This window comes from Panulirus ornatus, chromosome 8 (genome assembly GCF_036320965.1).
Source record: "Panulirus ornatus isolate Po-2019 chromosome 8, ASM3632096v1, whole genome shotgun sequence".
Classification (NCBI taxonomy): Eukaryota; Metazoa; Arthropoda; class Malacostraca; order Decapoda; family Palinuridae; genus Panulirus; species Panulirus ornatus.
The window spans coordinates 29,721,121-29,747,736 of NC_092231.1; the positions used below are offsets into that span (position 1 = coordinate 29,721,121).

Below are 26,616 nucleotides of genomic sequence, written 5' to 3' on the forward strand. Positions count from 1 at the left end.
CCAATCAAGGGCAGCTTATGGAAAAGCACAGCTCATGAAATTGTACAGATTCATAGAGGCTAAATTCAAAACAAAATTGCATCTCTAGAAAGCATTGATTCGTCCATTGATAACTTACACCCCATCAGCACTTGAACTCGCAGCCAAAAATATCATCTGCTCCATCCAAATATTACAAAACAAAGCTTTACAGTGGATCTTAAACTCCAAATGGAATGAGTTCACCAAGAACACAGAACTCCATGAGAGGGCACGACTGCCTCCACTAAACATCTACTGGAGAAAGCTTTGTGAAAAGCAAGTGGAATGTTTGACAGTCTCTTAGGAATAGATAATCCCAATAATCTACTGAACATTCCACCTGGACACTATCCAAATCCCATCTATAAAACATAAAAGAAAGCTGGATCTCAAAAAGACCTTATAGCCAAATCTGTACAGAAAACATTATGGCATAACCAGCATCTGGCATCAGAGATACAAACTGTCTCCTCCTACACCCATCCTTTTCATTAAAGAAAAAACTACCCCTTCCTTGCTCCCTCCACTCCCCAGCCCTGTTCTAGCTAACCTAACCAAGCCCATGCACACCGGGTCAAGCCCCGGCTCTTTACCTTCAATTAGATCTCCTTTCCTCTGAGCTAGCTCTTAAACTTTCCACCTCCTTGTTTCCCCCCTTCCTTGGAAGGGCCTTTTGTATCATTATCATTCATTCCTTTCGCACACTTTTTCAAACTCATTCACCAACTTCTGCAGTTTCTCACCTGAATCAGCCACTGCAGCTGTATCAATAGCGAACAACAACTGACTCACTTCCCATGCCCTCTTATCCCCAACAGACTTACATACTTTCCCCTCTCTCCAAAACCCTTGCATTTACCTCCCTAACCACTCCATCCATAAACAAATTAAACAACCATGGGGCCATCACGCACCCCTGCTGCAGACCAACCTTCAATGGGAATCAATCACTCTCCTCTCTTCCTACTCATACACATGCCTTATATCCTTGATAAAAACTTTTCACTGCTTCTGGCAACTTACCTCCCACACCATGTTCTCTTAAAACCTTCCACAAAGCATCTATATTAACCCTATCATATGCCTTTTCCAGATCTGTAAATGCTACATTTAAATCCATATGTTTTTCTAAGTATTTCTCACACACACTCCTCAAAACAGACACCTGACCCACACATCCTCCACCCCTTCTGAAACCACAATGCTCCTCCCCAATCTGATGCTCTGTACATGCCTTTACCCTCTCAATCAATACCCTCCCATATAATTTCCCAGGTATATTCAGCAAACTTATACCTCTGGAATTTGAACACTCACCTTTATCCCCTTTTCCTTTATACAGTGGCACTATGCATGCATTTTGCCAATCGTCAGGCACTTCACCATGATCCATACATACATTGAATATCCTTACCAACCAATCAACAACACAATCACCCCCTTTCTTATTATATTCTACTGCAATACCATCCAAACCCACTGCCTTGCTGGATTTCATCTTCCACAAATCTTTCACTACCTCTTCTCTCTCTTAACCAAACAGTTTTCCCTGACTCTCTCACTTTGCACAGCACTCAACTTAAACACCCTATATCTGCCACTCAATCACCAAAATCATTCAGCAAACCTTCAAAGTACTCACTCCCTCTCCTTCTCTTTTCATCACTACCTCTTATTATTTTCCCCTTGCCCCATTCACTGATGTTCCCATTTGTTCTCTTGTCTTACACACATTATTTACCCCCTTCCAAAACATCTTTTTATTCTCTCTAAAGTTTAATGATACTCTCGCACCCCAGCTCCACCACTCACTACCCTCTCTAATCTGTCCACCTCCCTTCTTTCTCATGCCACATGCATCTTATGCACATGCCATCACTGCTTCCCTAAATACCTCACTCCCCTCATGTCATTTGCTCTCACCTTTGCCATTCCACACTCAATCGATCCTCACAAAAGTTTCCTTTTCAGGCTCACCAACTTTAATCACTCTCTTCTCTCCAACATTCTTCTGTTCTGGAACCCTCTACAAATCTTCACCTTCACCTCCACAAGATAGGTGATCAGACATCCCTCTAGCTGCTCCTTTCAGCACATTAGCATTCAAAAGCCTCTCTTTTACACACCTATTAATTAATACGTAATCTAATAATGCCCTCTGGCCATCTCTCCTACTCTCATTTGTATACTTATGTATATCTCTCTTTTTGAATCAGATATTTCCAATCACCTTCTTTTTTTTAGCACACAAATCCACAAGCACTTCACCATTTCCATTCACAACACTGAATACCCCATGTACACCAATTATACCCTCAACTGCTACATTACTCACTTTCACATTTAAATCACCCATCACTGATACCCTGTCCCATGCACCAAAGATGCTGACACACTTGCTGAACTGCTCCCAAAACACTTGCCTTTCATGATCTTTCTTTTCATGACCAGGTGCTTAAGCACCAACAATCATGCATCTCTCTCCATCCACTTTCAGTTTAATCATATCAATCTAGAATTTTCTTTCGTACACTTTATCACACACTCCCACATCTGCTTCAGGGGTAGTGATACTCCTTCCTTAGTTCTTGTCCTCTCACCAACTCCTAAGACTTTTCCAGACCATTCTTTCCCTTTATCCTTGAGCTTCATTTCACGCAGAGCCAGAACATCCAAGTTTCTTTCCTCAAACATAGTTCCTATATCTCCCTTGTTCTCTTCTAGGTTACATCCACACACATTCAGACACCCTTATCTGAGCCATTGAGGAGGATGGGCACTCCCCACCTGATTTCTTCTTCAGTTTCTACTTTTAGAAATTGAAATAGATAATGAAAGGGTAAGAGAGATGTGTGGTAATAAAAAGATTGGTTGAGAGAGCGGAAGAGGGTGTGTTGAAATGGTTTGTCATATGGAGAGAATGAGTAAGGAAAGGTTGACAAAGAGGATATATGTTTCAGAGGTGGAGGGAACAAGGAGAAGCAGTAGACCAAATTGGATTTGGAGAAGGCTTATGATAGGGTTAATAAAGATGCTTTGTGGAAGGTCTTAAGAGTATATGGTGTGGGAGGTAAGCTGTGAAAAGTTTTTATCAAGGATTTAAGGCATATGTATGAGTAGGAAGAAAGGAGAGTGACTGGTTCCCAGTGAAGGTCGCTTTGTGACAGGAGTGTGTGATGTCTCCATGGTTGTTTAATTTGTTTATGGATGGGGTGGTTAGGGTGGTAAAGGCAAGAGTTTTGGAGGGAGGGGTGATTCTGCAGTCTGTTGGGGATGAGAAGGCATGGGAAGTGTCAGTTGTTGTTCACTGATGATACAGCATTGGTGGATGATTCGAGTTAGAAACTGCAGAAGTTGGTGACTGAGTTTGGAAAAGTGTGTGAAAGGAGAAAGTTGAGAGTAAATGTGAATAAGAGCAAGGGTATTAGGTTCAGTAGGGTTGAGGGACAAGTTCATTGGGATGTAAATTTGAATGGAATAAGGTTAGAGGAAGTGTAGTGTTATAGATATTTGGGAGTGGGCTTGGCTGCAAATGGAACCATGGAAGCAGAAATGAGTCACAGGGTGGGGGAGGGGGCAAAGGTTCTAGGAGCAGTGATGAATGTGTGGAACAAGAGAACGCTGTCTCAGAAAACAAAAAATGGGTATGTTTGAAGGAATAGTAGTTCCAGCAATATTATATGGTTGTGAGGCATGGGATATAGATAGGGTTGCGCAGGGGAAGGTGGATGTGTTGGAAATTAAATTTTTGAGAATATGTTGTGGGAGGGGGTTTGGACAAGTAAGTAATGAAAGGGTAAGAGAGATGTGTGGTTGAAAGAGAGCAGAAGAAAGTGTGTTGAAATGGTTTGGAGATATGGAGAGAATGAGTGAGGAAAGGTTAACAAAGAAGATATATGTGTCAAGAGGTGGATGGAACAAGGAGAAGCAGGAGACCAAATTGGAGGTGGATGGATGGAGTGAAAAAGATTTTGAGCAATCGGGTGCTGAATATACAGGAGAGTGAGAGGCGTGCAAGGAATAGACTGAATTGTAACGATGTAGTATATCTGGGTCAATGGAAGAGGCAAGTAAATGACTTCATCAATGTTTTGGATGCTGATTGACCAAGGGCAGATTCAGATAAAACAAGCAAAGGCTGCAGAAATCATTGAGTCATTTTCAAAAGATGAGTATAAGCTCCTGCCTCCATACTGGAAATGAGGAAAGACAGGGTACTTACAAGAAATATATATGTTGAGTTTAGGATACTGTTTCAAAGAGAAAAGTTTTTTCATCCTTCAAAAACTCACACTTTTACATTACTTTTAATGTTTTGATACACTTATCATTATAGCTTTTGCATTCATTACCTCATTTTGTTCTAAAAACTCTTTTGGATACAATGATATCCACTCTTATCTTGGATCATCCTTCCCTCAGTATAAGGCATGAGAAAGGTTGGAGGTGGGCAGATTAGAAAGGGTAGTTAGTGGTGGGATGAAGAAGGAAGATTGTTAGTGAAAGAGGAGAGAGAGGTGTTTAGATGATTTTTGCAGGGAAGTAGTGGAAATGACTGCGAAATGTATAAAAGAAAGCGGCAAAAGGTCAAGAGAAAGGTGCAAGAGGTGAAAAATAGGGCAAATGAGAGTTGGGGTGAGAGAGTATCATTAAATTTTAGGGAGAATAAAAAGATGTTTTGGAAGGAGGTAGATAAAGTGCATAAGACGAGAACAAATGGGTTGGAGGAAGGTAGATAAAGTGCATAAGACAAGAGAACAAATGGGAACATTGGTGAAGGGGGCAAATGGGGAGGCAATAACAAGTAGTGAAGAAGTGACAAGGAGATTTAGTGAGCATTTTGAAGGTTTGTTGAATGTGTTTGATGGTAGAGTGGCAGATATAGGGTGTTTTGGTCGGGGTGGTGTGCAAAGTGAGAAGGTCAGGGAGAATGATTTGGTAAACAGAGAAAAGGTAGTGAAAGTTTTGTGGAAGATGAAAGCCGGCAAGGCAGCAGGTTTGGATGGTATTGCAGCGAAATTTATTAAAAAGGGGGTGATTGTGTTGTTGATTGATAGGTAAGGATATTCAGTGTATGTATGGAAATGGTGAAATGCCTGAGGATTGGCGGATTGCATGCATAGTGCCATTGTACAAAGGCAAAGGGGATAAAGGTGACTGTTCATATTACAGAGGCATAAGTTTGTTGAGCATTCCTGGGAAATTATATGGTTGGGTATTGATTAAGAGGGTAAAGCATGTACAGAGCATCAGGTTGGGGAAGAGCAGTTATGTTTCAGAAGTGGTAGAGGATGTTTGGATCAGGTATTTGCTTTAAAGAATGTATGTGAGAAATACTTAGAAAAACAGATGGATTTGTATGTAGCATTTATGGATCTAGAGAAGGCATATGATAGGGTTGATAGAGATGCTTTATGGAAAGTTTAAGTGTGTATGGTGTGGGAAGTAAGTTGCTAGAGGCAGTGAAAAGTTTTCACCAAGGATGTGAGGCATGTGTACGAGTAGGAAGAGCGGATAGGGATTGGTTCCCAGTGAATGTCAGTTTGCGGCAGGGGTGTGTGATTTCTCCATGGTTGTTTGATTTGTTTATGGATAGAGTGATTAGGGAGGTGAATGCATAAATTTTGGAGAGAGGGCTGAGTATGCAGTCTGTTGTGGATGAAAGTGCTTGGGAAGTGAGTCAGTTGTTGTTTGCTGATGATACAGTGCTGGTGGCTGATTTGGGTGAGAAACTGCAGAAGCTGGTGACTGAATTTGGTAAAGTGTGTGAAAGAAGAAAGTTGAGAGTAAATGTGAGTTAAGAGCAAGGTTATTAGGTTCAGTAGGGTTAAGGGACAAGTTAATTGGGCTGTACGTTTGAATGGGGAAAGACTGGAGGAAGTGAAGTGTTTTAGATATCTAGGAGTGGACTTGGCAGCAGATGGAGCCATAGAAGCAAAAGTGAGTCACAGGGTGGGGGAGGGAGCAAAGGTTCTGGGAGCGTTGAGGAATATGTGGAAGGTAAGAATGTTATCTAGGGGGGCAAAAATGGGTATGTTTGAAGGAATAGTGGTTTCAACAATGTTATATGGCTGTGAGGCATGGGACATAGATAGGGATGTATGGAGGAGGGTGGATGTGTTGGAAATGAAATGTTTGAGGACGTGGTGTGAGGTGGTTTGATCGAGTAAATAATGAAAGGGTAAGAGAGATGTGTGGTAATAAAAAGAGTGTGGTTGAGCGAGCAGAAGAGGGTGTGTTGAAATGGTTTGGACGCATGGAGAGAATGTGTGAGGAAAGATTGACAAAGAGGATATATGTGTCAGAGGTGGAAGGAGGAAGAAGTGGGACACCAGATTGGAGGTGGAAGGATGGAGTGAAAAAGATTTTGAGCGATTGGGGCCTAAACATGCAGGAGGGTGAAAGGCATGCATGGAATAGAGTGAATTGGAGCGATGTGGTATACCAGGGTTGACATGCTATCATTGGATTGAACCAGGGCATGTGAAGCATTTGGGGTAAACCATGGAAAGGTGTGTGGGGCTTGGATGTGGAAAAGGAGCTGTGGTTTTGGTGCATTGCACATGACAGCTAGAGATTGAATGTGAACAAATGTGGCCTTTTTTGTCTTTTTCTGGCACTACCTTGCTGGAAGGGGGGATGCTGTGTTGTGTGGCAGGGTTGCAATGGGAATGGATGAAGGCGGTAAGTGTGGGTGTGTATGTGTATATATGTATATGTCAGGGTATGTGTATGTATGTTTAAGTTGAAATGTGTATATGTATGTATATGTGCGTTTATGTATATACATATTTATGTGGGTGGGTCGGACCATTCCTCATCTGTTTCCTTGTACTACCTCGCTGACATGAGAGATGGGTATTAAGAATAATGAATAAATAAATAAATGAATGAAGTGTTTGAGGACAATATGTGGTGTAAGGTAGTTTGATCAAGTAAGTAATGAAAGGATATGAGAGATATGTGGTAATAGAATGAGTGTGGTTGAGAGAGCAGAATAGGGTGTGTTGAAATGGTTTGAATATGTGGAGAGACTGTGTGAGGAAAGGTTGACCAAGAGGTGGAGAGAACAAGGAGAAGCGGGAGACCTCTGACACATGTATCCTCTTTGTCAGTCTTTCCTCTCTCATTCTCTCCATGTGACCAAACCATTTCAAAACACCCTCTTCTGCTCTCTCAACCACACTCTTTTTATTACCACACATCTCTCTTACCCTTTCATTACTTACTCAATCAAACCACCTCACACCACATAGTTTCCTCAAACATCTTGTTTCTAGCATATCCACCCTCCTCCGCACAACTCTATCTATAGCCCACGCCTCGCAACCATATAACATTGTTGGAACCACTATTCCTTCAAACATACCCATTTTTGCTTTCCGAGATAACATTCTCAAATTCCACACATTTTTCAACGCTCCCAGAACTTTCACCCCCTCCCCCACCCTATGATTTACTTCTGCTGTCCCTCAACCCTACTATACCTAATAACCTTGCTGTTATTCACATTTACTCACAGCTTTCTTCTTTCACACACTTTACCAAACTCAGTCACCAGCTTCTGCAGTTTCTCACATGAATCAGCCACCAGCACTGTATCATCAGCGAACAACAACTGACGCACTTCCCAACCTCTCTCATCCACAACAGACTGTATCCTTGCCCCTCTTTCCAAAACTCTTGTATTTACCTCCCTAACAACCCCATCCATAAAGAAATTTAACAACCATGGAGACATCACGCACCCCTGATGCAAACCAACATTCACAGAGAACCAATCATTTTCCTCTCTTCCTACTCATACACATGCCTTACATCCTTGATAAAAGCTTTTCACTTCCTCTAACAACTTGCCTCCCACACCATATATTCTTAATACCTTCCACAGAGCATCTCTGTCAACTCTTATCATATGCCTTCTCCAGATCCATAAATGCTACATACAAATCCATTTGCTTTTCTAAGTATTCCTCACATACATTCTTCAAAGCAAACACCTGATCCACACATCCTCTACCACTTCTGAAACCACACTGCTCTTCCCCAGTCTGATTCTCTGTACATGCCTTCACCCTCTCAATCAATACCCTCCCATATGATTTCCCAGGAATACTCAACAAACTTATACATCTGTAATTTGAGCACTCACCTTTATCCCCTTTGCCTTTGTACAATGGCACCATGCAAGCATTCCGCCAATCCTCAGGCACCTCACACTGAGTCATACATACATTAAATAAGCTTACCAACCAGTCAACAATACAGTCACCCCCTTTTTTAATAAATTCCACCTCAGTACCATCCAAACCCCCTGCCTTGCCAGCTTTCATCTTCCACAAAGCTTTTACTACCTCTTCTCTGTTTATCAGATCATTCTCTTTAACCCTCTCACTTTGCACACCACCTCGACCAAAACACCCTATATTTGCCACTCGTATCATCACACACATTCAACAAACCTCCAAAATACTCCATCTCCTTCTCACATCACCACTACTTGTTATCACCTCCCCATTTGCCCCTTCACTGATGTTCCCATATGTTCCCTTGTCTTATGCACTTTATTTACCTCCTTCCAAAACATCTTTTAATTCTCCCTAAAATTTAATGTTACTCTCTCACCCTAGCTCTCATTTGCCCTCTTTTTCACCTCTTGCACCCTTCTCTTGACCTCCTGCCTCTTTCTTTTATACATCTCCCAGTTATTTGCACAATTTCCCTGCAAAAATTGTTTAAATGCCTCTCTCTTCTCTCTCACTAACAATCTTACTTCTTCATCCCACCACTCACTACCCTTTTGAATCTCCACACCTCCCACGCTTTTCATGCCACAAGCATCTTTTGCACAAGCCACCACTGCTTCCTTAAATACATCCCATTTCTCCCCCACCCCCCTTACGTCCTTTGTTCTCACCTTTTTCCATTCTGTACTCAGTCTCTCATGGTACTTCCTCACACAAGTCTCCTTCCCAAGCTCACTTACTCTCACCACTCTCTTCACCCCAACATTCTCTCTTCTTTTCTGAAAACCTCTACAAATCTTCACCTTCGCCTCCACAAGATAATGACCAGACATCCCTCCAGTTGCTCCTCTCAGCACATTGACATCCAAAAGTCTCTCTTTCATGCACCTATCAATTAACACATAATCCAATAACCCTCTATGGCCATCTCTCCTACTTACATAAGTATACTTACGTATGTCTCTCTTTAAACCAGGTATTCCCAATCACCAGTCCTTTTTCAGCACTTAAATCTACAAGCTCTTCACCATTTGCATTTATAACACTGAACACCCCATATACACCAATTATTCCCTCAACTGCTACATTACTCACCTTTGCTTTCAAATTACCCATCACTATAACCTGGTCTCATGCATCAAAACTACTAACACACTCACTCAGCTGCTTCCAAAACACTTGCCCCTCATGATCTTTCTTCTGCCCAGATGCATATACACCAATAATCACCCATCTCTCTCCATCCACTTTCAGTTTTACCCATATCAATCTAGAGTTTACATTCTTACACTATCACTTACTCCCACCACTCCTGTTTCAGGGATAGTGCTACTCCTTCCCTTGCTCTTGTCCTCTCACTAACACCTGACTTTACTTCCAAGACATTCCCAAACCTTTCTTCCCCTTTACCCTTGAGCTTCGTTTCACTCAGAGCCAAAACGTCCAGGTTCCTTTCCTCAAACATACTACCTATCTCTCCTTTTTTCTCATCTTGGTTACATCCACACACATTTAGACACCCCAATCTGAGCCTTTGAGGAGGATGAGCATTCCCTGCGTCACTACTTCTGTTTCTGTTTTAAGAAAGTTAAAATACAAGGAGGGAAGGGTTTCTAGCCCCCCCACTCCCATCCACTTTAGTCGCCTTCTACGACATGTGGGGAGTGTGTGGGAAGTATTCTTTCTCCTCTATCCCCAGGGACAATAAAATATATATATATGTATATAAAGGTGAGTGTTCAAAATACAGAGGTATAAGTTTGGTGAGTATTCCTGGGGAAATTATATGGAAGGGTATTGATTGAGAGGGTGAAGGCATGTACAGAGCATCAGATTAGGAAAGAGCAGTGTGGTTTCAGAAGTGGTAGAGGATGTGTGGATCAGGTGTTTGCTTTGAAAAATGTATGTGAGAAATACTTAGAAAAACAGATGGATTTGTATGTAGCATTTATGAATCGAGAGAAGGCATATGATAGAAGGTGGAAGGTATTAAGAGTATATGGTGTGGGAGGTAAATTGCTGGAAACAGTGAAAAGTTTTTATCAAGGATATAAGGCATGTGTCCAAGTAGGAAGAGAGGAAAGGGATTGGTTCCTAGTGAATGTTGGTTTGCAGCAGGGGTGCGTGGTGTCTCCATGGTTGTTTAATTTGTTTATAGATGGGGTTGCTAGGGAGGTGAATGCAAGAGTTTTGGAGTGAGGGGCAAGTATGCAATCTGTTGTGGATGAGAGGGCTTGGGAAGTGAGTCAGTTGTTGTTTGCTGATGATACAGCTATGGTGGCTGATTCTGGTGAGAAACTGCAGAAGTTGATAACTAAGTTTGGTAAAGTGTGTTGAAGAAGAAAGCTGAGAGTAAATGTGAACAAGAGTAAGATTATCAGGTTCAGTAGGGTTGAGGGACAAGTTGATTGGGATGTAAGTTTGAATGGAGAAAAACTGGAGGAAGTGAAGTGTTTTAGATATCTGGGAGTGGATTTATCAGTGTATGGAACCATAGAAGTGGAAGTGAGTCAAAGGGTGGGGGAGCGGGTGAAGGTTCTGGGAATGTTGAAGAATGTGTGGAAGGCGAGAATGTTATCTCGGAGAGCAAAACTGGGCATGTTTGAAGGAATAGTGGTTCCAGCAATGTTATATGGTTGCGAGACATGGGCTATAGATAGGGTTGTGTGGAGGAGGGTGGATGTGTTGGAAATGAAATTTTGAGGACAATATGTGGTGTGAGGTGGTTTGATTGAGTAAGTAATGAAAGGATAAGAGATATGTGTGGTAATATAAAGAGTGTGGTTGAAAGAGCAGATGAGGATGTATTGAAATGGTTTGGTCACATGTAGAGAATGAGTGAGGAAAGATTGACAAAGAAGATATATGTGTCAGAGGTGGAGGGAACGAGAAGTGGGAGACCAAATTGGTGTGAGGAAGGATGGAGTGAAAATGATTTTGAGGAATCAGGGCCTGAACGTACGGGAGCGTGAAAGGGATGCAAGGAATAAAGTAAATTGGAACGATGTGGCATACCAGGGTCGACATGCTGTCAGTGGATTGAACCAGGGCATGTAAAGCATCTGGGATAAACCATGGAACGTTTTGTGCTGCCTGGATGTGGAAAGGGAGCTGTAGTTTCTGTGCATTACACATGACAGCTAGAGACTGAGTGTGAACAAACTTAGCTTTTGTTGTCTTTTCCTAGCGCTACCTCGCACACGTGAAGGGGGAGGGGGTTGTTATTCCATGTGTGGCGAGGTGGCGATGGGAATAAATAAAGGCAGACAGTATGAATTATGTACATGTGTATATATGTATATCTGTGTGTGTATATATATGTGTACATTGAGATGTATAGGTATGTATATTTGTGTGTGTGGACATGTATGTATATACATGTGTATGTGGGTGGGTTGGGCCATTCTTTCGTTTGTTTCCTTGTGCTACCTCGCTAACGCGGGAGACAGCGACAAAGCAAAATAAATGATAAATAAATAAATATATATATATATATATATACAGGGCATATATATTCCCTGGGAATAGGGGAGAAAGAATACTTCCCACGTATTCCCTGCGTGTCGTAGAAGGCGACTAAAAGGGAAGGGAGCGGGGCTGGAAATCCTCCCCTTTTTTTTTTTTTTTTTTTTTTTTTCTTTTTTTTTTTTTTTTTTCTCCAAAGGAAGGAACAGAGAAGGGGGCTGGATGAGAATGTTTCCTCAGAGGGCCAGTCCTCTGTTCTTAACACAACCTCGCTGATGTGGGAAATGGCGAATAGTATGAAAGAAAAGAAGAATATATATATATATATATATATATATATATATATATATATATATATATATATATATATATATATATATATATATAGATATATATATATAAATGATAAAGTAATGAATATATATATATATATATATATATATATATATATATATATATATATATATATATATATATAAATATATAATTTTTTTTTTTTTTGCCGCTGTCTCCTGCGTTTGCGAGGTAGCGCAAGGAAACAGACGAAAAGAAATGGCCCAACGCACCCCCATACACATGTATATACATCCGTCCACACACGCAATTATACATACCTACACAGCTTTCCATGGTTTACCCCAGACGCTTCACATGCCCTGATTCAATCCACTGACAGCACGTCAACCCTGGTATACCACATCGATCCAATTCACTCTATTCCTTGCCCTCCTTTCACCCTCCTGCATGTTCAGGCCCTGATCACACAAAATCTTTTTCACTCCATCTTTCCACCTCCAATTTGGTCTCCCACTTCTCCTCGTTCCCTCCACCTCCGACACATATATCCTCTTGGTCAATCTTTCCTCACTCATTCTCTCCATGTGCCTAAACCATTTCAAAACACCCTCTTCTGCTCTCTCAACCACGCTCTTTTTATTTCCACACATCTCTCTTACCCTTACGTTACTTACTCGATCAAACCACCTCACACCACACATTGTCCTCAAACATCTCATTTCCAGCACATCCATCCTCCTGCGCACAACTCTATCCATAGCCCACGCCTCGCAACGATACAACATTGTTGGAACCACTATTCCTTCAAACATACCCATTTTTGCTTTCCGAGATAATATTCTCAACTTCCACACATTCTTCAAGGCTCCCAGGATTTTTGCCCCCTCCCCCACCCTATGATCCACTTCCGCTTCCATGGTTCCATCCGCTGCCAGATCCACTCCCAGATATCTAAAACACTTTACTTCCTCCAGTTTTTCTCCATTCAAACTTACCTCCCAATTGACTTGACCCTCAACCCTACTGTACCTAATAACCTTGCTCTTATTCACATTTACTCTTAACTTTCTTCTTTCACACACTTTACCAAACTCAGTCACCAGCTTCTGCAGTTTCTCACATGAATCAGCCACCAGGGCTGTATCATCAGCAAACAACAACTGACTCACTTCCCAAGCTCTCTCATCCCCAACAGACTTCATACTTGCCCCTCTTTCCAAAACTCTTGCATTTACCTCCCTAACAACCCCATCCATAAACAAATTAAACAACCATGGAGACATCACACACCCCTGCCGAAAACCTACATTCACTGAGAACCAATCACTTTCCTCTCTTCCTACACGTACACATGCCTTACATCCTCGATAAAAACTTTTCACTGCTTCTAACAACTTGCCTCCCACACCATATATTCTTAATACCTTCCACAGAGCATCTCTATCAACTCTATCATATGCCTTCTCCAGATCTATAAATGCTATATACAAATCCATTTGCTTTTCTAGGTATTTCTCACATACATTTTTCAAAGCAAACACCTGATCCACACATCCTCTACCACTTCTGAAACCACACTGCTCTTCCCCAATCTGATGCTCTGTACGTGCCTTCACCCTCTCAATCAATACCGTCCCATATAATTTACCAGGAATACTCAACAAACTTATACCTCTGTAATTTGAGCACTCACTCTTATCCCCTTTGCCTTTGTACAATGGCACTATGCACGCATTCCGCCAATCCTCAGGCACCTCACCATGAGTCATACATACATTAAATAACCTTACCAACCAGTCAACAATACAGTCACCCCCTTTTTTGATAAATTCCACTGCAAAACCATCCAAACCTGCTGCCTTGCCGGCTTTCATCTTCCGCAAAGCTTTTACTACCTCTTCTCTGTTTACCAAATCATTTTCCCTAACCCTCTCACTTTGCACACCACCTCGACCAAAACACCCTATATCTGCCACTCTATCATCAAACACATTCAACAAACCTTCAAAATACTCACTCCATCTCCTTCTCACATCACCACTACTTGTTATCACCTCCCCATTTGCGCCCTTCACTGAAGTTCCCATTTGCTCCCTTGTCTTGCGCACTTTATTCACCTCCTTCCAGAACATCTTTTTATTCTCCCTAAAATTTAATGATACTCTCTCACCATAACTCTCATTTGCCCTCTTTTTCACCTCTTGCACCTTTCTCTTGACCTCCTGTCTCTTTCTTTTATACATCTCCCACTCAATTGCATTTTTTCCCTGCAAAAATCGTCCAAATGCCTCTCTCTTCTCTTTCACTAATACTCTTACTTCTTCATCCCACCACTCACTACCCTTTCTAATCAACCCACCTCCCACTCTTCTCATGCCACAAGCATCTTTTGCGCAATCCATCACTGATTCCCTAAATACATCCCATTCCTCCCCCACTCCCCTTACTTCCATTGTTCTCACCTTTTTCCATTCCGTACTCAGTCTCTCCTGGTACTTCCTCACACAGGTCTCCTTCCCAAGCTCACTTACTCTCACCACCCTCTTCACCCCAACATTCACTCTTCTTTTCTGAAAACCCATACAAATCTTCACCTTAGCCTCCACAAGATAATGATCAGACATCCCTCCAGTTGCACCTCTTAGCACATTAACATCCAAAAGTCTCTCTTTCGCACGCCTGTCAATTAACACGTAATCCAATAACGCTCTCTGGTGACTGAGTTTGGTAAAGTGTGTGGAAGAAGAAAGTTAAGAGTAAATGTGAATAAGAGCAAGGTTATTAGGTACAGTAGGGTTGAGGGTCAAGTCAATTGGGAGGTGAGTTTGAATGGAGAAAAACTGGAGGAAGTGAAGTGTTTTAGATATCTGGGAGTGGATCTGGCAGCGGATGGAACCATGGAAGTGGAGGTGGATCATAGGATGGGGGAGGGGGCTAAAATTCTGGGGGCCTTGAAGAATGTGTGGAAGGCGAGAACATTATCTCGGAAAGCAAAAATGGGTATGTTTGAAGGAATAGTGGTTCCAACAATGTTGTATGGTTGCGAGGCGTGGGCTATGGATAGTGTTGTGCGCAGGAGGATGGATGTGCTGGAAATGAGATGTTTGAGGACAATGTGTGGTGTGAGGTGGTTTGATCGAGTGAGTAACGTAAGGGTAAGAGAGATGTGTGGAAATAAAAAGAGCGTGGTTGAGAGAGCAGAAGAGGGTGTTTTGAAGTGGTTTGGGCACATGGAGAGAATGAGTGAGGAAAGATTGACCAAGAGGATATATGTGTTGGAGGTGGAGGGAACGAGGAGAAGAGGGAGACCAAATTGGAGGTGGAAAGATGGAGTGAAAAAGATTTTGTGTGATCGGGGCCTGAACATGCAGGAGGGTGAAAGGAGGGCAAGGAATAGAGTGAATTGGATCGATTTGGTATACCGGGGTTGATGTGCTGTCAGTGGATTGAATCAAGGCATGTGAAGCGTCTGGGGTAAACCATGGAAAGCTGTGTAGGTATGTATATTTGCGTGTGTGGACGTATGTATATACATGTGTATGGGGGGGGTGGGTTGGGCCATTTCTTTCGTCTGTTTCCTTGCGCTACCTCGCAAACGCGGGAGACAGCGACAAAGTATAATAAAAAATAAAAAAAAATAATATATATATATATTGAACCCATTGAAGCTTATTGATACAGTGGTCAAATTGATGAGAACTACTATTGACGTTTGTGTAAATAAATTATACATTTCCTTTTTCCATAGCCAGAGGTTGAACCATGATGTGACATCCATTTTTTTCATTTCATTTCAAGCTAGAAGTTTCAGTTTTCTAAATTGTTTCTTACATTTTTCATATGTATATATATGTATGTGTGTGTGTGTGTATATGTGCGTATGTATGTGTGTGTGTGTATATATATATATATATATATATATATATATATATATATATATATATATATATATATATTATCCCTGGGGATAGGGGTGAAAGAATACTTCCCACGCATTCCTCGCGTGTCGTAGAGAGCGACTAGAGGGGACGGGAGCGGGGGGCCAGAAATCCTCCCCTCCTTGTATTTTTTTAACTTTCTAAAATGGGAAACAGAAGAAGGAGTCACGCGGGGAGTGCTCATCCTCCTCGAAGGCTCAGATTGGGGTAGTATGTTTGAGGAAAGGAACCTGGATGTTTTGGCTCTGAGTGAAACGAAGCTCAAGGGTAAAGGGGAAGAGTGGTTTGGGAATGTCTTGGGAGTAAAGTCAGGGGTTAGTGAGAAGACAAGAGCAAGGGAAGGAGTAGCAATACTCCTGAAACAGGAGTTGTGGGAGTATATGAGAGAATGTAAGAAAGTAAATTCTCGATTAATATGGGTAAAACTGAAAGTTGATGGAGAGAGATGGGTGATTATTGGTGCATATGCACCTGGGCATGAGAAGAAAGATCATGAGAGGCAAGTGTTTTGGGAGCAGCTGAATGAGTGTGTTAGTGGTTTTGATGCACGAGACCGGGTTATAGTGATGGGTGATTTGAATGCAAAGGTGAGTAATGTGGCAGTTGAGGGAATAATTGGTATACATGGGGTGTTCAGTGTTGTAAATGGAAATGGTGAAGAGCTTGTAGATTTATGTGCTGAAAAAGGACTGATGATTGGGAATACCTGGTTTAAAAAGCGAGATATACATAAGTATACTTATGTAAGTAGGAGAGATGGCCAGAGAGCATTATTGGATTATGTGTTAATTGACAGGCGCGCGAAAGAGAGACTTTTGGATGTTAATGTGCTGAGAGGTGCAACTGGAGGGATGTCTGATCATTATCTTGTAGAGGCTAAGATGAAGATTTGTATGGGTTTTCAGAAAAGAAGAGTGAATGTTGGGGTGAAGAGGGTGGTGAGAGTAAGTCAGCTTGGGAAGGAGACTTGTGTGAGGAAGTACCAGGAGAGACTGAGTACAGAATGGAAAAAGGTGAGAACAATGGAAGTAAGGGGAGTGGGGGAGGAATGGGATGTATTTAGGGAATCAGTGATGGATTGCGCAAAAGATGCTTGTGGCATGAGAAGAGTGGGAGGTGGGTTGATTAGAAAGGGTAGTGAGTGGTGGGATGAAGAAGTAAGAGTATTAGTGAAAGAGAAGAGAGAGGCATTTGGACGATTTTTGCAGGGAAAAAATGAAATTGAGTGGGAGATGTATAAAAGAAAGAGACAGGAGGTCAAGAGAAAGGTGGAAGAGGTGAAAAAAAGGACAAATGAGAGCTGGGGTGAGAGAGTATCATTAAATTTTAGGGAGAATAAAAAGATGTTCTGGAAGGAGGTAAATAAAGTGCGTAAGACAAGGGAGCAAATGGGAACTTCAGTGAAGGGCGCAAATGGGGAGGTGATAACAAGTAGTGGTGATGTGAGAAGGAGATGGAGTGAGTATTTTGAAGCTTTGTTGAATGTGTTTGATGATAGAGTGGCAGATATAGGGTGTTTTGGTCAAGGTGGTGTGCAAAGTGAGAGGGTTAGGGAAAATGATTTGGTAAACAGAGAAGAGGTAGTAAAAGCTTTGCGGAAGATGAAAGCCGGCAAGGCAGCAGGTTTGGATGGTATTGCAGTGGAATTTATTAAAAAAGGGGGTGACTGTATAGTTGACTGGTTGGTAAGGTTATTTAATGTATGTATGACTCATGGTGAGGTGCCTGAGGATTGGCGGAATGCGTGCATAGTGCCATTGTACAAAGGCAAAGGGGATAAGAGTGAGTGCTCAAATTACAGAGGTATAAGTTTGTTGAGTATTCCTGGTAAATTATATGGGAGGATATTGATTGAGAGGGTGAAGGAATGTACAGAGCATCAGATTGGGGAAGAGCAGTGTGGTTTCAGAAGTGGTAGAGGATGTGTGGATCAGGTGTTTGCTTTGAAGAATGTATGTGAGAAATACTTAGAAAAGCAAATGGATTTGTATGTAGCATTTATGGATCTGGAGAAGGCATATGATAGAGTTGATAGAGATGCTCTGTGGAAGGTATTAAGAATATATGGTGTGGGAGGCAAGTTGTTAGAAGCAGTGAAAAGTTTTTATCGAGGATGTAAGGCATGTGTACGTGTAGGAAGAGAGGAAAGTGATTGGTTCTCAGTGAATGTAGGTTTGCGGCAGGGGTGTGTGACGTCTCCATGGTTGTTTATTTTGTTTATGGATGGGGTTGTTTGGGAGGTGAATGCAAGAGTTTTGGAAAGAGGGGCAAGTATGAAGTCTGTTGGGGATGAGAGAGCTTGGGAAGTGAGTCAGTTGTTGTTCGCTGATGATACAGCGCTGGTGGCTGATTCATGTGAGAAACTGCAGAAGCTGGTGACTGAGTTTGGTAAAGTGTGTGAAAGAAGAAAGTTAAGAGTAAATGTGAATAAGAGCAAGGTTATTAGGTACAGTAGGGTTGAGGGTCAAGTCAATTGGGAGGTGAGTTTGAATGGAGAAAAACTGGAGGAAGTGAAGTGTTTTAGATATCTGGGAGTGGATCTGGCAGCGGATGGAACCATGGAAGCGGAAGTGGATCATAGGGTGGGGGAGGGGGCGAAAATTCTGGGAGCCTTGAAGAATGTTTGGAAGTCGAGAACATTATCTCAGAAAGCAAAAATGGGTATGTTTGAAGGAATAGTGGTTCCAACAATGTTGTATGGTTGCGAGGCGTGGGCTATGGATAGAGTTGTGCGCAGGAGGATGGATGTGCTGGAAATGAGATGTTTGAGGACAATGTGTGGTGTGAGTTGGTTTGATCGAGTAAGTAATGTAAGGGTAAGAGAGATGTGTGGAAATAAAAAGAGCGTGGTTGAGAGAGCAGAAGAGGGTGTTTTGAAATGGTTCAGGCACATGGAGAGAATGAGTGAGGAAAGATTGACCAAGAGAATATATGTGTCGGAGGTGGAGGGAACGAGGAGAAGAGGGAGACCAAATTGGAGGTGGAAAGATGGAGTGAAAAAGATTTTGTGTGATCGGGGCCTGAACATGCACGAGGGTGAAAGGAGGGCAAGGAATAGAGTGAATTGGAGCGATGTGGTATACCGGGGTTGACGTGCTGTCAGTGGATTGAATCAAGGCATGTGAAGCGTCTGGGGTAAACCATGGAAAGTTGTGAAGGTATGTATATTTGCGTGTGTGGACGTATGTATATACATGTGTATGGGGGTGGGTTGGGCCATTTCTTTCGTCTGTTTCCTTGTGCTACCTCGCAAACACGGGAGACAGCGACAAAGTATAATAAAAAAAAAAATAATAATATATATATATATATATATATTATCCCTGGGGATAGGGGTGAAAGAATACTTCCCACGCATTCCTCGCGTGTCGTAGAAGGCGACTAGAGGGGACGGGAGTGGGGGGCCAGAAATCCTCCCCTCCTTGTATTTTTTTAACTTTCTAAAATGGGAAACAGAAGGAGGAGTCACGCGGGGAGTGCTCATACTCCTCGAAGGCTCAGATTGGGGTGCCTAAATGTGTGTGGATGTAACCAAGATGGGGAAAAAAGGAGAGATAGGTAGTATGTTTGAGGAAAGGAACCTGGATGTTTTGGCTCTGAGTGAAACGAAACTCAAGGGTGAAGGGGAAGAGTGGTTTGGGAATGTCTTGGGAGTAAAGTCAGGGGTTAGTGAGAGGACAAGAGCAAGGGAAGGAGTAGCAGTACTCCTGAAACAGGAGTTGTGGGAGTACGTGATAGAATGTAAGAAAGTAAATTCTCGATTAATATGGGTAAAACTGAAAGTTGATGGAGAGAGATGGGTGATTATTGGTGCATATGCACCTGGGCATGAGAAGAAAGATCATGAGAGGCAAGTGTTTTGGGAGCAGCTGAATGAGTGTGTTAGTGGTTTTGATGCACGAGACCGGGTTATAGTGATGGGTGATCTGAATGCAAAGGTGAGTAATGTGGCAGTTGAGGGAATAATTGGTATACATGGGGTGTTCAGTGTTGTAAATGGAAATGGTGAAGAGCTTGTAGATTTATGTGCTCAAAAAGGACTGATGATTGGGAATACCTAGTTTAAAAAGCGAGATATATATAAGTATACTTATGTAAGTAGGAGAGATGGCCAGAGAGCATTATTGGATTACGTGTTAATTGACAGGCGTGCGAAAGAGAGACTTTTGGATGTTAATGTGCTGAGAGGTGCAACTGGAGGGATGTCTGATCATTATCTTGTGGAGGCTAAGGTGAAGATTTGTATGGGTTTTCAGAAAAGAAGAGTGAATGTTGGGGTGAAGAGGGTGGTGAGAGTAAGTCAGCTTGGGAAGGAGACTTGTGTGAGGAAGTACCAGGAGAGACTGAGTACAGAATGGAAAAAGGTGAGAACAATGGAAGTAAGGGGAGTGGGGGAGGAATGGGATGTATTTAGGGAATCAGTGATGGATTGCGCAAAAGATGCTTGTGGCATGAGAAGAGTGGGAGGTGGGTTGATTAGAAAGGGTAGTGAGTGGTGGGATGAAGAAGTAAGAGTATTAGTGAAAGAGAAGAGAGAGGCATTTGGACGATTTTTGCAGGGAAAAAATGAAATTGAGTGGGAGATGTATAAAAGAAAGAGACAGGAGGTCAAGAGAAAGGTGGAAGAGGTGAAAAAAAGGACAAATGAGAGCTGGGGTGAGAGAGTATCATTAAATTTTAGGGAGAATAAAAAGATGTTCTGGAAGGAGGTAAATAAAGTGCGTAAGACAAGGGAGCAAATGGGAACTTCAGTGAAGGGCGCAAATGGGGAGGTGATAACAAGTAGTGGTGATGTGAGAAGGAGATGGAGTGAGTATTTTGAAGGTTTGTTGAATGTGTTTGATGATAGAGTGGCAGATATAGGGTGTTTTGGTCAAGGTGGTGTGCAAAGTGAGAGGGTTAGGGAAAATGATTTGGTAAACAGAGAAGAGGTAGTAAAAGCTTTGCGGAAGATGAAAGCCGGCAAGGCAGCAGGTTTGGATGGTATTGCAGTGAAATTTATTAAAAAAGGTGGTGACTGTATTGTTGACTGGTTGGTAAGGTTATTTAATGTATGTATGACTCATGGTGAGGTGCCTGAGGATTGGTGGAATGCTTGCATAGTGCCATTGTACACAGGCAAAGGGGATAAGAGTGAGTGCTCAAATTACAGAGGTATAAGTTTGTTGAGTATTCCTGGTAAATTATATGGGAGGATATTGATTGAGAGGGTGAAGGCATGTACAGAGCATCAGATTGGGGAAGAGCAGTGTGGTTTCAGAAGTTGTAGAGGATGTGTGGATCAGGTGTTTGCTTTGAAGATTGTATGTGAGAAATACTTAGAAAAGCAAATAGATTCGTATGTAGCATTTATGGATCTGGAGAAGGCATATGATAGAGTTGATAGAGATGCTCTGTGGAAGGTATTAAGAATATATGGTGTGGGAGGCAAGTTGTTAGAAGCGGTGAAAAGTTTTTATCGAGGATGTAAGGCATGTGTACGTGTAGGAAGAGAGGAAAGTGATTGGTTCTCAGTGAATGTAGGTTTTCGGCAGGGGTGTGTGATGTCTCCAAGGTTGTTTAATTTGTTTATGGATGGGGTTGTTAGGGAGGTGAATGCAAGAGTTTTGGAAAGAGGGGCAAGTATGAAGTCTGTTGGGGATGAGAGAGCTTGGGAAGTGAGTCAGTTGTTGTTCGCTGATGATACAGCGCTGGTGGCTGATTCATGTGAGAAACTGCAGAAGCTGGTGACTGAGTTTGGTAAAGTGTGTGAAAGAAGAAAGTTAAGAGTAAATGTGAATAAGAGCAAGGTTATTAGGTACAGTAGGGTTGAGGGTCAAGTAAATTGGGAGGTGAGTTTGAATGGAGAAAAACTGGAGGAAGTAAAGTGTTTTAGATATCTGGGAGTGGATCTGGCAGCGGATGGAACCATGGAAGCGGAAGTGGATCATAGGGTGGGGGAGGGGGCGAAAATTCTGGGAGCCTTGAAGAATGTGTGGAAGTCGAGAACATTATCTCGGAAAGCAAAAATGGGTATGTTTGAAGGAATAGTGGTTCCAACAATGTTGTATGGTTGCGAGGCGTGGGCTATGGATAGAGTTGTGCGCAGGAGGATAGATGTGCTGGAAATGAGATGTTTGAGGACAATGTGTGGTGTGAGGTGGTTTGATCGAGTAATTAACGTAAGGGTAAGAGAGATGTGTGGAAATAAAAAGAGCGTCGTTGAGAGAGCAGAAGAGTGTGTTTTGGAATGGTTTGGGCACATGGAGAGAATGAGTGAGGAAAGATTGACCAAGAGGATATATGTGTCGGAGGTGGAGGGAACGAGGAGAAGAGGGAGACCAAATTGGAGGTGGAAAGATGGAGTGAAAAAGATTTTGTGTGATCGGGGCCTGAACATGCTGGAGGGTGAAAGGAGGGCAAGGAATAGAGTGAATTGGAGCGATGTGGTATACCGGGGTTGACGTGCTGCCAGTTGATTGAATCAGGGCATGTGAAGCATCTGGGGTAAACCATGGAAAGTTGTGTGGGTCCTGGATGTGGAAAGGGAGCTGTGGTTTCGGGCATTATTGCATGACAGCTAGAGACTGAGTGTGAATGAATGAGGCCTTTGTTGTCTTTTTCCTAGCGCTACCCTGCACACATGAGGGGGAGGGGGATGGTATTCCATGTGTGTTGGGGTGGCGATGGGAATGAGTAGGGGCAGACAGTGTGAATTGTGTGCATGGGTATATATATATATATGTATGTGTCTGTGTGTGTATATGTATATGTACATTGAGAAGTATAGGTATGTATATGTTTGTATATACATGTGTATGGGGGTGGATTGGGCCGTTTCTTTTGTCTGTTTCCTTGCGCTACCTCGCAAATGCGGGAGACAGTGACAAAGAAAAAAAAAATATATTATATAGCCTTTTTACTGATATTTAATGAACATTAAAACTTACAGGATAATATCACAGAACAAGTGTTTGAGACGTTGATGTATTTCATGGATCTGCCTGATATGAACCTACGTTACTACACCCTCCAAGCTTTGGGGTTTGTTTGTATTCGCCATTGTGAACTAATGAGGGGGAGCCGCTTGCAACAGCTGTATCACATGATGTTACTTGACCCGTCCGCTAACACCCAGCTGCGCATCCAAACCCTTCAGAATATTGAAACTTACCTTCAGGAAGAAGAGGTTCGCATGATCAAGCAGGACCAAGAATGTAAGTCTTTTTATGTTCTTATTTTTAGGAAAAATTGCAGGTGTTGTTTGATCAATTTTTTTTTTTTTATGCCTTTATTGTTTTATGACAGTCAGTTTCCCATTATAATTGTGTTATGAAGAGATTGTACTGTCTAGTGTTTTTGGTTTGGCTTTCCAAAATTTGGCACCTCCCGTAACATTGGTCAACAAAATTTTACTTCTTTTTTCCCCACAAACTAAAATAGGTGGACCTTATAGTACTTGGACCTTATAGTACTTTGTATGCTGAATTTTAATCTGTTTTTAGAATTTTATCAAGCATGGTTTTTAATTGACAGAGCAAGTAAATCTTACAGTAAGTGTATATTAGTGATTCATACATAAAGCTGGTATTACACTTAAAAAACTTACTCCTAAAATGTAGAATTGTACGATTTTTGGCTATATTTGGCCTCAGGAACATCCCTCATTAGTAGTAAGCAGTAATCTGCTAACATAGAGGGGTTCCACTTTCCTTGGTATCACTTTTCCATGTCCAAAATGTCCTGGTGAAATCTTTCGCTGTGCTCTTCACTAACTGTCCGAAGATTTTTCGGAAAAACTAAGTGTGAGTCCAAAAAGTGAATTTTTAAATAAGTATTGCATCCCAGAGCTTTATATGAAGTCAGTAAATCGTATGCAACATCACAGTAGTTTTCTGATGTGTGATTTCCCCCAAAAAATCTTTGCAAATTCTCTTAAATGACAGCCATGCAGTTTTTTTACTTCATTTAGCTCTTCATCAAACTTTTCACCTCAGAGAAGTTCCCTGATCTTTGGTCTTACAAAATACCCGTCTTAATTTTTGCATCACTGAATCTGTGAAGTTTGTTATTTCTTCATCAGCCCGAGCTTAATGTAAATGGAGGCAGATAAATTTTCTCAGGATCAATAAGAGGAGGATTGAGGACATTCCTCTTCAGTGGAGTAGGTGATGTTCATTTTGGCTGTACATTCTTTACAAAATGATTTTTTCTTGTCCTGGCTTTCCCACTCACAGAGGAAACAATAGAACTTTGTGCAACCAAGTTGCATTCCGAGCAAAGGTGCCACAACCTTTAGGTCACCAAATACATTCCACTTAAAGTCCCCATACTTGATTTTTTCCCAAAAAAAAAGCTTCATGTTATCATGCAATTCCTTCATGTTAGTTGCGTGAGCCAGATGAATGTAGGGGAAGTTATTCCCTTTGTAGAGTACAGTTACTTTCAAGCTTACTTGTTATTCCTGTTGTAGAATACAGTTACTTTCATGCTTATTTTTGATGAGTCATAAAACAAACACCACTCATCTGCATTATATTCATGGCCAAGTCCCTCCATAACAGAATGAACATTTTTACAAAACACCAGACCATCTTCAAGGGAGAAAACTTCTTTGAAAATGTCATGGGGATCACAATTAAAACAAACTTTAGTTTCAATCTGAAGAAGATTCCATACTTTTAACCTGGAACCCAAAAGTTCGGCTTGCTTCTTAGACAAATTTAAATTGTGGATAAGATCATTAAGATCTCATTGACTTAGCAAATGTTGTTCACTTGCAGAACAGCTTGCTTCAGATGTTAAATCATATTGTCCTCTACTTGGTCTACTCTCTCATTACCAGATTCATCCTTTCTCACTGTCATGTTTCTTGTAGGCTCTGGCACAGGTAATTCCTGACTGTGAGGTACTGGCTTCTAGCAGATGGTAAATTAGGATATTTAACGGTATCGTTGTATTTTGATGTATTATATTTTTTTTTATTATACTCTTTCACCGTCTCCTGCACTTGTGAGGTAGCACAAGGAAACAGACGAGGAATGGCCCAACCCACCCACATACACATGTATATACATAAACGCCCTCACACGCACATATACATACATATACATACACAGACATATGGATATGTACATATTCATACTTGCTGCCTTTATCCATTCCCATCTCCACCCCACCACACATAAAATAGCATCCCCACTCCCTCCAGCTAGGTAGTGCCAGGAAAAGACAAAAAGGCCACATTCGTTCACACTGTCTCTAGCTGTCGTGTAATGCACTGAAACCACAGCTCCCTTTCCACATCCAGGCCCTACAGACCTTTCCATGGTTTACACCAGATGCTTCACATGCCTTGGTTCAATTCTGATATAATACCATTTATATTTGTCTGGCAGAAGTAGCAATCTGGAGCGTGATCTTTGGGTTCTCCAAACTATTTTTTTTTTTTTTTCTTCCCGCGTTTGCAAGGTAGCGCAAGGAAACAGACGAAAGAAATGGCCCAACCCACCCCCATACACATGTATATACATACGTCCACACACGCAAATATACATACCTACACAGCCTTCCATGGTTTACCCCAGACGCTTCACATGCCCTGATTCAATCCACTGACAGCACATCAACCCCGGTATACCACATCGCTCCAATTTACTCTATTCCTTGCCCTCCTTTCACCCTCCTGCATGTTCAGGCCCCGATCACACAAAATCTTTTTCACTCCATCTTTCCACCACCAATTTGGTCTCCCTCTTCTCCTCGTTCCCTCCACCTCCGACACATATATCCTCTTGGTCAATCTTTCCTCACTCATTCTCTCCATGTGCCCAAACCATTTCAAAACACCCTCTTCTGCTCTCTCAACCACGCTCTTTTTATTTCCACACATCTCTCTTACCCTTACATTACTTACTCGATCAAACCACCTCACACCACACATTGTCCTCAAACATCTCATTTCCAGCACATCCATCCTACTGCGCACAACTCTATCCATAGCCCACGCCTCGCAACCATACAACATTGTTGGAACCACTATTCCTTCAAACATACCCATTTTTGCTTTCCGAGATAATGTTCTCGACTTCCACACATTCTTCAAGGCTCCCAGAATTTTCGCCCCCTCCCCCACCCTATGATCCACTTCCGCTTCCATGGTTCCATCCGCTGCCAGATCCACTCCCAGATATCTAAAACACTTCACTTCCTCCAGTTTTTCTCCATTCAAACTCACCTCCCAATTGACTTGACCCTCAACCCTACTGTACCTAATAACCTTGCTCTTATTCACATTTACTCTTAACTTTCTTCTTTCACACTGACTCACTTCCCAAGCTCTCTCATCCCCAACAGACTTCATACTTGCCCCTCTTTCCAAAACTCTTGCATTCACCTCCCTAACAACCCCATCCATAAACAAATTAAACAACCTTGGAGACATCACACACCCCTGCCGCAAACCTACATTCACTGAGAACCAATCACTTTCCTCTCTTCCTACACGTACACATGCCTTACATCCTCGATAAAAACTTTTCACTGCTTCTAACAACTTGCCTCCCACACCATATATTCTTAATACCTTCCACAGAGCATCTCTATCAACTCTATCATATGCCTTCTCCAGATCCATAAATGCTACATACAAATCCATTTGCTTTTCTAAG

General features: G+C 41.9%; 1 protein-coding gene across 1 annotated transcript in view; it reads left to right on the forward strand.

Annotated features, from left to right (window-relative positions):
- Positions 1-26,616, forward strand: part of LOC139749706 (nipped-B-like protein) — a 448,638-nt gene that overhangs the window by 321,000 nt on the left and 101,022 nt on the right. Inside the window, exon 13 of the mRNA XM_071663859.1 lies at positions 22,899-23,163. Within this exon, the coding sequence (XP_071519960.1) occupies positions 22,899-23,163 (265 nt within the window). The remainder of the gene's footprint in view (positions 1-22,898; positions 23,164-26,616) is intronic.